The sequence below is a fragment of the Prionailurus bengalensis genome, chromosome D1 (assembly GCF_016509475.1).
Source record: "Prionailurus bengalensis isolate Pbe53 chromosome D1, Fcat_Pben_1.1_paternal_pri, whole genome shotgun sequence".
In the NCBI taxonomy this organism is placed as follows: domain Eukaryota; kingdom Metazoa; phylum Chordata; class Mammalia; order Carnivora; family Felidae; genus Prionailurus; species Prionailurus bengalensis.
In genome coordinates, this window is record NC_057346.1 from 55,343,577 (window position 1) to 55,354,705 (window position 11,129).

Sequence of the window (11,129 nt, forward strand, 5' to 3'; positions counted from 1 at the left end):
GTTCTGTACGTCGCCCTCCACGGGCTTCCCAAATAGTGTCCAGATTCCCCTATCACTGTCTTGCATGGTTTCACCATTGCTGACCCCCACGCTGACGCCACCCTGAACCCCCCAGCCTGGTTCCCCAAGGCTGACCAACCCTCAGGCCCAGACACCGGCAGGGAGCCTGTCTCTGCCCTCTGGGTGGGAGGGCTGGTGGCGCTGGTGTGCATAGTCGAGACCACTAGAGGCGGCCATCAGCTGTGGTCGGTGGGCGTGGAGGGGACCACAATGGTGTGTTGACTGGGAATGACCACGTGGCCCTGGATGAGTCACTGTCCTCACTGAGCCACGTGTCTACTCACTTGTGGAGGAACCGATGGACGTGACAACTCGTGTATCGTACCCAAGAGGAGACATCGGACCCGGCTCCTCACCCCTCCCTTGTTCCACTGCCCACATGGACTCAGGGCAGGAGCGGGCCCGGCAGGCTCCTAGAGGGGGCAGTGGAGCCGCGTTTGGAGGGGCAACTGACCTCCCTTGCCCAGCGGGCTTCATTCCTAGCTGCACACTCGAATCACCCGAGGAACTTAAAAAATACCTAGGTATCCAGGGACACCCGGCACCAACACAATCAGAGATTCTGGAGGTGGGGCCAGGAGCCAGGCTTTTGCAACCCCCGCCCCCCCCCCCCCCAGGTGATTCCAGTGTGCAGCTGGGGTTCGGGTGCACCGAGCTGGGTGGGATAGAAGGTATCCAGAGCAGGAAAGATGCGCTCTCAGCGCGGGACGCATCACGTGCGGGGGTTGCTCACCCTCCCCCAGTACGCCCCACCCGTCCTCAGGAGACCCTGTGATCCGGGCCACAGCTCAGCCCGGGGTTGTGCAGCGCCTTCCACATGAGCAGCATCTCGTAGGGCGCGAAACGGTGCACGAGCAGCAGCTGGCGGAACAGGCAGGGATCGAAGGAGGGCTGCTGGGCGCCGGGCAGCTGCACGCCGAAGGGCCGGATGCCCTCGTGGCCGCTGGGCGCCAGGCCCGCGCGCTTCAGACACATGCCCATGTAGGCGTCATCGATGGGGAAGAGCGGGGTGTCGAGGGCGGCCGCGCGCAGGGCCCTGACCGTGCGGCTGGACAGGAGGAAGCCGCCGCCGCTGCAGTACACCGGGTAGGCCGGCCCGGGGAAGAGCTGCGGCGGCACGAAGTACTTGCTCCGGCTGTCGCGTATGGGCACCGAGCCGTCCATGAGCTGCCCGGCGAAGAGGTGGCGGTCGGGCCGCTGCGCCTCCAGGAAGCTGAGCACGTTGGCCGTGTGCACGAAGACGTCGTCGTCGCCGCTGAGCAGGAAGCGCGCGTGCGGGCAGCGCACCGCCAGCCAGTCGAGCAGGTGCACGTGCTTGAGCGTGAGGTTGAGGAAGGTGTCCGCGAAGGCCCACTGCAGCACGTCGCCGTGCTCGCGCGCCTCCAGCCCCACCAGCGCCTGCAGCCGCTCGGCGCGCTCGGCGTCCTCGGGCGGGCTCGTGCCCAGCAGGAAGAGGCGCCGCACCTGCCGCCCGCCGTACAGGCGCTCCTGCCCCCAGGTGCGGCGGATGAGCTCGCGCCGCTCGTAGTTGGCGGGCGACGACTTGACCGCCAGCAGCAGGTAGACCCCGCGCCGGCCCGCGCACTTGGCGGGCGCGTCCCAGAGCAGGGGAAAGTGGCGGCAGTGGCGGTACCGCAGGAAGTCTTGGATGCGCTGCGGCAGCTGCTCGAAGTCGTCCGTGGCGTTGGCCGAGTCGTTGGCCACACACGGGCTGAACAGCCACGGCTGCGCGGCCACAGGAGCAGCAGGGGTGGCCTCGACGGATCCATCCCACATGGTCTCCTGCGGGGACCTGGAGGCTTGGAGGAACCATAGGTGCAGGGCCAAGAAACTCACACCCACCAGAAAGAAGGTCAGAGTCTTAGGATTCATGGACCTGCGGCAGGGAAAAGCCATCTGTGGGGGAAACCGAGTCAGAGGTGAGCCAGGAGTCATCTTCGGTGTCAGCAGAAGGGCACCCTTGCCCCATCACGTCTCTCCCGGAACCAGCCCCTTCTCAACTTTGCTGCTACAGGGTTAAGGGCCAACCACAATTCAAGATTACCCCAAAGCATCTCACGTCTCCCACAGTCTGGAGTGTTCTGACCTTCAGAATCTCATTGTCTCCTGACACCCCCCCCCCCCACCCCGGCGGAATCCACCCAGGCTCAGCGAACTCATGTCAAAGCCAAAATCTTCATCGTCCTGTGAATTCCTATCCTGCTTCCCTACCTCAGTAAATGGCATCACCGTCCACTCAGTTACTCCAGCCAGAAGCCCGGACTCTCCCCACCCTCAGCTTATATCCAGACTCCATACCCTGGAGTTTCTGCATCCAAATCTCTCCACCCTTATTCCCTCCTCTCTGTCCCTGTCAGCCCTGCCCCTCTCTGATTTATTTCCTCCTTTGCCACCTTAGTCAAGGAAGCCTGAGGTGACAGCAATGGACTCAGACACACGTCAAATTCTGGCATCACCACTTAATGTGTCCTCTTGAACACATCACTTCAGATCTCTAGGACTGAGTGTTCTCTGTAAGAAAGGGTTAGTAGATTCCTACTGTGCAGGGTTGTTGGGAGCATTAAATGAGCATAAAGTGGCCAGTCAGCGATATTATAACCTCGTTGGCATCCTCTGACCCCACTCCTTTTTTTCTTCATGCTGGTATTATTTTCTGTTCCCTGAATATGCCAGGTCAGGCCCTCTTTTCTGTGTATCTAACTCCCCCCGCCTGCCCAGGGGCACTTCAAGCCCTGCTTTCATGAAGAACCCCTCAAGACAAATCCCAGATCACAGTAGCCTTTTTTGTATTTACTCCCTGCTAAATCCTGTCGCACCGGCTCCTGTCCTTGAAACACACTTGTCTCTGTTTAAGAGATGCCACTCCCTTCTGGCTTTCTGTCTCCTTCTTTCGCCACGTCTTTAGATTCCCTTTGGTCATTTCCTCCTCTTTCCACCTTTAAGAGTGGGAGGTCCCCAGGGTCCTGTCCTAGACGTCTCCTTTGCTTTAGGGCCTCCAAGCTCCTGTGCCATATGTCCAACCAGCCACCTGTTACCAAGCACCTCTGTGTGGTGCTCCACGGCCACCCTGGGTGCAACCTCAGCTCTCATCTTCGTCCCCAGGATTGCTCCAGAGTGCCACAACACTGTGGTTTTTGTTCAGGCCCCAAACCGTGACCGACTCCTTCCTTTTCTTCATCCCTCCACCCAAGCCTGTTTGATTTTAACGCCTAAGGGTTTCATCAGCCTGTCCACTTCCATTCCCATTATCAACAGGCTAACCGGAAGTTCTGTCCACACGCTTTCTCGCTCTCAGCAGATCCTTCCTCCACAGTAGCTGGGGGTACCTGTGAACGTGCAGATTTCATGCCACTCCTCGTGCTCTTTTCTTCAGCTTTCTGTCAGCCACCTGCCCTGGCCATCAGCCAAGTCACAGCCTTAGCCTGGCAAAGCTCTTTCTATGTCTTTCTACCTTGGAGCTCCCCTGCCTGGATGGACCCCCCTCCCCTCCCTCCTTTGCCTGCTTAACACCTGCTCAGCCTCCTCAACCTCTGGGTCCATTGAATAGGAATGTCCTTGGCTAGGCTTTAACGTTGCTCAAAGGAAACCAGAACATTATTTGTTTTAAAGTGTATCTTCTTGTGGGGTGCCCGGGTGGTCTAGTTGGTTGAGCGTCCGACTCTTGATGTCAGCTCAGGTCATCATCTCACGGTCGTGAGATAGAGCCCCTCTCCCCCACTTGCTCTCTCTGCCTCTCTTTCTTTTTTAAATTTTTTTTAACGTTTATTTATTTTTGAGACAGAGAGAGATACAGCATGAACAGGGGAGGGGCAGAGAGAGAGGGAGACACAGAATCGGAAGCAAGCTCCAGGCTCTGAGCCATCAGCCCAGAGCCCGACGCGGGGCTCGAACTCGCGGACCGTGAGATCGTGACCTGAGCTGAAGTCGGACACTTAACCGACTGAGCCACCCAGGCGCCCCTCTGCCTCTCAAAGAAAATTAAAAAAAAAAAAAAAAAAAAAAAGCGTATCTTCCTCCCTAGTCTGTAAGCATCTTGAGGGCAGGTATGACATCTGTGTTGTTCACCATGATGATTAAATGGTAATGTGTATAAAGAATTTGGCATGCTACTCGGCACATGGTAGGTGCTCAGCAGAGATTACCTATTATGATTATCAGGGGTGCCAGTCAATCTTTGTCGAACGGATACTTTGCCAAAGCCTGTGCTCGACAAATATCTTCAGACCGAGTCATTTGCACGTCGTAGGTGTTACTGGATTGAATTGTGCTCTAGTGTTTGTGTCTTATATAGTCCCTGCACCACGTCTAGCGTGAGATGGGCACAAAGCAGGTGTTCGGTGAAATAATGGAGGTACCGATAACTACCCAAAAAAGCGAGAGAACCCTGCAAAAGTGTGGGTGTCATCACTGAGTCCCATTGGAAATACTAGACGTAGGATCCTGTAGCTCCTACTGAATTCCTGCTTCAGTGTTTGATGCCCTGAGATGGGAGAGACAGTGAGATGGCCCAAGTCCATTTTGTCATCACGATACGCTCAGTGGCTTATCCTGTTCCTGGCACATTTGTGGCAGGCGACACATTTTTCTTCTCAGTGAACGAAAGAATAAAAGAACGAATGAGAATAGACTTTGGAGCCTGAGGAGCTGGCTTGAGCCGGCTGTTTCCACTAGCTGTGTGCCTTTGTGAGAGGTCGTTTCCTCAACTGAAAAATTGAGAAAGTTAACACCCGTCTCTCGGCGGCACAGCGAGAAAATAACATCACTGACGCCGAAGGGCCATACAAACGCTAGTTAAAAACAAAATTGGAAAAGCACTCCCTGTCTTTTTTCTCTCCGCCCAGAACCATTTCGCGAAAGAAAAAGTAATTCTTGTGTCAAGGAAACTTGCATTTACTTTGATAACGCTCATCGAGGAAGCTGAATCCTGGCCACTTTTCCACATGAGTAACGAGCAGGGTGGGCCGTGGTCTCATCCTGAGGGTGGCGCTGGTTTGCCACACCCTGTTCTTGGATGCGGCCGCTGTGAAACTTTGGGTGTCCCCTGTCGTTCTTTTTGCTGGACTTCCCCCCTTTTCTCAATGCGCTCTTCCAGGTCTCCTGGGGTGCTCCCACCTCAGGCTCTCAGGGGCTCTGCTGGCCCCGATCCCCTGTCTCTCAGGACTCAGCTCAAGTACCACCTCGTGCAGGAAACCTGGTACGACCAGCTCAGTGGAACATGTGTCCTTGTTACCATGGCTGCTGAGTGGCAAAGGTGGGAAAAGGGGACACACCTGCCACTTAGGTATCCCTTTAGAACCCCGGGTTCCTCATTTGTGGGAACGTGGGCAAGTTAATTTATCTCGGTGCCTCAGGGGATGAAATGAGTTGATCCGTATAAGGCACTTTGACTTATACACGGTGTGCAGTAAATGGGGACTATGGTAATATTAGCAATTAACTAACACAAGAAAGTTTACTGAGTGGCGTAGGATTATCTGAAGTTCCTCTGTGACCCTCTCACCGCCTTTCTTTCTCTGTTTATTGCTCTACACGTATGTTTGCTTTCCTTTGCAATGCCATTCACTCTGCCTGGGGTTCTCTTTATTTTCCCAGGAACAGGCAAAGTTCCTGTTGGTTATTCCCTCCTCTGGTTTGATGCCGAGACGGCTGAATGGAACACGGATCCTGGGTCATCCACCAGCCCCCTAGCACCTTAAGGTATTCCTGGGGAATATATGCACAGCGGATATGGTAGGCAATCAGGCATGGAGCCCTAACTCGGAAGCTTTGTCCTGGTTCCTTCCCCTGCCCCTTCCTCCCTCTAGTTCTTGCTTCACCCTCTAGGGGGAGGGGTGTGAGGAGGGGAGAAAATGCACCTCCTTGCCGATGGGAAGCAGCCCAAGCCCCCGTCTTACCTTGAGTATCTGAGAGAGAAGAGACAGGAGCCGTCCCCAGACTGGGACTTACCTTTAACCCCTTCTTTTGCATGTGGAGGCCCAACCCCCAGGACTTTGGCTCAGTTCAGTGTTCTTGAATCTGACCAATCCATGACCTCCTTCCTCCTCCTTGGAGGGAGGGTGAAATAGGGGACAGCTATAAGCTTCCTTCCTACAGTGACTGCTTACCCTTTGCCGTGGAGCTAAATGCCATCTCTTCTGGTTTTTTTGACTCCACCCACCGCTGCCCTGCACGCTCCAGCAAATACCTGACTGAAATAATGCTGTATTGTGATGACCAGCGTTCCCTGCTGGATGGAGGGCAACTCCAGGGCCTGGGATCTGTTCTGTTAACATAGGACACGCTCTAAAGTCTTTGTTGAGTGAATTGTGTGTAAAATGTCCATACGGGCATATTTTCTAAACACATTAATGACATCCGAGCGTGCTGAATTGGGCAGATGGTCAAGGGCTTCATCCCATTATCACTGTGAGTGGTCAGGAGAGAGGTGAATCGGCCTCGGACTTGGTCCTCAAGAGCTCACCGTCTCTTGGGAGAGCCAGATATTGAATAGTTAAAAAGGGATGTGGCGCATACAAAACACAGAGAGGAGACTTGGAGAAGGGGACCTGAGTGAGCCAAGAAGAGTTCACAGCAGAACTGGATTCTGTCAGTTGTCTATTGCCGCGTAGCAAACCATCCCCAAACGTAATGGCTTGAAACAACCAGCATGTATGTTTTTCAGGATTCCATGGGTTTCCTGGGAGGCTCTTGCGCAGGACCCGCCTGGGCTCTCTCATGTGGCTCTATTCAGTTAACTGGTAAGCTAGGGGCAGTGCTCAACTGGGACAGCTGGGCCTTGCTCTCCTGGTGCCTTTTCATCCTGGGCTGCCTCACGGCACGGTGGTCTCGGGGTTCCAAGATGGCGGAGGCAGAGGCGACAAAGGCCTTGGAGGCCTGGGCTTCAGAATGTGCATCATGTCACTTCGTCCACATTCTGTTGGTCAAAGCAAGTCACAGGGCCAGCCCAGACACAAGGGATGAGGAGGAGCTCCAAAAATTTATGGCCGCCTTTAAGCTACCATGTGGGTTTTGAGATGGAAAGTTTTCCCAGCAGGCACCCTGAGGTGACGTGCAGAGGTGGGAACAAACGGGACTTGTCTGGGGAACATTCCAGGCTTAATGTGTGTGGAGGGGTAAATATTGAGAGTTGAAGATACAGAGATAGAAGTAGCCTGAGAAAGGCTTTGAACACCGTACCTGGCGTTTTATCTTGATCCTTTGAAAGTTTTGGCAAGTCTCTGCTTTCCGGAGTCCATTACAGCAGCCCATATGGTGGCACAGTTGTTGGAGAGGGCAAGGCTGGAGGCAGGGACCCCGGAGGCAGATGGTGATCCACAGGACAGCGAGGCGTGGCCCCGCCTCGATTGGGCAGGGGATGTCTTCGTAGATTGATGCTTTATTGGATATTGTGTGAGAGTTCACCTCTCAGGCTCCGTGTCCTTCCTGCTAATTTAGAGGGCCCTGGGTCGGCAGGGGGTTGGGGGGGGTGGGGTGGCTGGATGATAGAAGGGTGAGGGAACAAGGATGAGGGGGAAGTGAGTGGTCGGAGGAAGCTGGGGGCTCGGGTGTAGGTTTCAGTGGGGATGGTGAGAGTAGACTGAAGGAGGAGGGGAGTCCAGACTCCCTGGAAAGTTGCTGGCAGGTGAAGTCTGAAAGAGGATGGGCGCACCAATTAAATCTGGGGCACACGAGGCCAAGGGCACAACCCTAGAGAGGGGCCGACTGTATTTCTCCACACACTGAGCAACTCCTGTCCCACTCATGGCCAAGGGTCCAGGGCCTGGCATGGAGCAGCTGGCCATCCAGGTGAGCAGAATGACATAATTTTGTTAACTCATTTTCTTCAAGCCCCCTAAAAATGCATCTTTCCCCCCCAGCAGAAATGCCTTTGGGGGAAGTTTAGGAATGAATTAAAATGAGGAGAAAAGTTAAATGGGGGCAGGTTTATTGGAGTAAAATGAACAGACTTTAGGGCAGGCAACTATGAGCTCTCTAGGAAGGTTCTGGAGTGGCCAGCGAGGAGCCTAGTGAGATGTATCTAGTGGATGTGGGTGTCAGGGTGGCTTCAGAAAGGTGTGAACTGTTCAGAGAAAGAAGTAAAGGAGCCTAGAGGTGCCTGGGTGGCTCTGTCGCTTAAGCGTCCGACTTTGACTCAGGTCATGATCTCGCGGTCTGTGAGTTCGAGCCCCGCGTCGGGCTCTGTGCTGACAGCTCGGAGCCTGGAGCCTGCTTCGGATTCTGTGTCTCCCTCTCTCTCTGCCCCTCCCCCACTCATGTTCTGTCTTTCTCTCTCAAAAATAAAGATTAAAACAGCCTTAACTCCTTTCCAGCCCTCTTCTTTACAACGAAAGGTGGGTGTTTTAATCCAGTACAAGAAGTCCCAGTCTGGTACTTGCTGGGCCACACCCTAGCCTGAAAAACGGGTGGGATAAGGCAGAGGAAACTGTCCCCACCTCCAAGACAAACAGGTTGTGTGAGCACAGCCTGGTACCTGACAACCAGGAAGGGGAGGAAAGCTGGATGGCCCCTTGTTCCAGGTTGAGCTGGTCGTGCGAGCGGGATCCAGAAGAGAGGTTGACTCCTCAAGGTCGTCCACGAGTTTTGAGGTACCCCTGGCAGGCCAAGGCCAGGCACTCTTACAAGGAAGGATCCTATTCAGAAAGCCCATTATAATTAGATTCGTACTACACCATGGTGCTTAACCCTTCAGACAAAACCCTACGTTTTACAGCTATAGACTCCAATGTTGAAAGTTAAGTGACTTGCCTACGGGCAGGCAGACACCTTCTCGGTGGGGGCCCCGGGAGCCCACGCCACGACTTTAGACACCACCAAGGACATGAAGAATGTAACTGCACCCTGTCAGGACTAATGCCAGTGGGCTCCCCTGGGAGCCTGCTGCCTCAGTGCAGGGTTGGGTCAGGACTGCCCCTGCCCTCTACCCCGCATGCCACATGGAGCACGCAGCTAGCCCTGCCAGCAGCCACAGCCGCACCAGCCCGGCCTCTGGCATCCTGAGGAACTAGAACTTGGGCCCTCACCCCCGGATTCCCTCCCAAGTGAGAAGTGATTCTCTTTGGTTGGAGAGGTGCCCCTGTCCTTCCTAATCCCTCTACCTGATCCCTAAACAGTTTGGTTTCTAGGACTCAGTCTGAGATGCTCTTTTTCTCCTTCCGTGATCTCCCTCTCATGCCTTCAAATATCACGTGTGCCTTGGATTCCCAAAGTTGTCTTCAGCTCAGATCACTCAGCTGAGCTCCAGGTCCACAGCATTTTACTGCCTCTCAGTCCCAGACTTACTCGATAACTCACCCAATCCTGCCGCTTCCCATAGAACTCAGTTGTATCTGCTCTTCCATACCTGTGCCCAGTGCCGCTCTTCACCACTACCTACCATTGGGACCACCGTGTTTTCTATCTGGTATCCCTGTGCTCACACTGGCTTTAAGTCCATCCTCCACCCTTTCAGGTGCTCTCCAAATTCAGGTTCTCAACGCAGCTTTGAAAGCCCTGTGTGACTTAATTCCTGCTCACCTCTCCAGACACTCACCTCCCGCTCCCTGCTGTGATCAGCCTGTCTTTCCTTTCCTCACTCCTCTTACCCTTCAGTCTTAACGTAATGTTCCTCCTCAGGGACGTGTTCCTTACCCCAGTTCCCTAGTGCATACTCCCAAAGCTCTCTGTTCCCTCCCTCCGGGACACTCCTGGGCATGAGAGTATAGCTGCCTAGGGCAGGATTTATTCTCCATGTGCTCCTAGCACCTAACATGGACACAGCATTCCAAAGTTTGTGGAGTGGATGGCACAGTGCCCTTTGGTTCCCTCAAAGCGAGGTTCCAGAAATGAAACCTCTTTCTCTTTTTATGCTTCCTCCACATTTGAGAATCAGCCCTATTTTGGGACTAGGCTGCCCTGCCAGGTGAGATAGGTCCTGCTCTCTCTAGCACTTAGGTAGACCTATTCTGTGTTCTAGTCCAGGGCTGAAGCACGAGAGAAAGCTGGGAAAAAACAAAGCAAGGGAAACAAACCCACCCCAGTCAGCTCAATAAAAAGTCACTCAAATGGTGAATGCCTGTTGTAGACGTTATGTATGGCAGGGTGGCTTTAGAAAGTTGTGCACTGGGCTACCTGGGTTGTTCCATTGGTTAAGTGATTTTTGATTTCAGCTCAGGTCATGATGGAGGGGTCATGGGATCAAGCCCTGCTTAAGATTCTCTCTTCCTCTCCCTCTGCCCCTCTTCCCCCGCTCACTCTCTCTCTAAAAAAAAAAAAAAAAAAAAAAAAAAAAAAAAAAAAAAAAAAAAAGGCTTGTACTGTTCTGAGGTGGAATAAAAGCAATCTCAACCCCTTTTCAGGCATCCCTTTTACAAAGCAGAGTCCAAATCACTTTGTAAATTCTCTTGTGTACCTGTTCCATCCTTGTTGATTCAGGTAAGGCTGTCCTTTCTGACACACAAGGGGGGAACTAGTTGGAGAATCTACCAGATGGTCAGCAGTGATTCAAACTACCCATTCTAGCCAGTCTGGCTAGGAAAGCTAATATTTGAAAAGTTATTGTTTGTAATACTAAGTGAGATGTGGGAAATTCTAGTTACGTTTTACATCTTGCAGATGGCACTTTAGCCATTGCCAAAGACAGAAGCCATAGGCATACGTTTTTTTGTTTCTGCCCTGTTCCTCCTTGTTGTGTGAAGCTGGAAGGTTCACGTGTTTACTCTAGAGCTCCTAAAGTTGAGAATGCTGTGCATTTATAGGTCATAAATGCTTTATTGAAAAGTTACTAGCTTTTGCTTTGCAAATCACCCAGGCTTGGAGTAGAAAGGTACTTCAATATAGTTCAAAACTAATGACAAAGATCCTTCCCACGAACAGGACTGCTGCTAGCCTATACAGATCATTTCACCTAGAAATCGGAAAAAGGTGTCCCAAGATACAATCCTACCAAGGCACATACCATGACAAGCTGAGCACAGGTTAGATTTCAGCTTCCACTAACCCCCTCCTTCAAGTGCGTGCCTTGTGCAGCGCGCAAACTGTACAACATGGTGGCCCTACCTTTATATAAATGGTGTATATTAATATAAACCAGG

At 53.1% G+C, this 11,129-nt stretch overlaps 1 protein-coding gene across 1 annotated transcript; it reads right to left on the bottom strand.

Annotated features, from left to right (window-relative positions):
- Positions 1–819: 819 nt before the first annotated feature.
- B3GNT6 (UDP-GlcNAc:betaGal beta-1,3-N-acetylglucosaminyltransferase 6) lies at positions 820–2,150 on the bottom strand. The gene has a single exon (XM_043578860.1). It carries the CDS (start codon positions 1,993–1,995, stop codon positions 820–822), a length of 1,176 nt encoding a protein of 391 aa, XP_043434795.1. The 5' UTR covers positions 1,996–2,150.
- Positions 2,151–11,129: the final 8,979 nt, after the last annotated feature.

What these genes read in the sequence shown, in the direction of transcription:
- B3GNT6 (XM_043578860.1), bottom strand. Translation starts at nt 1,995, where the DNA reads ATGACTCCTGGCTCACCTCTGACTCGGTTTCCCCCACAGATGGCTTTT.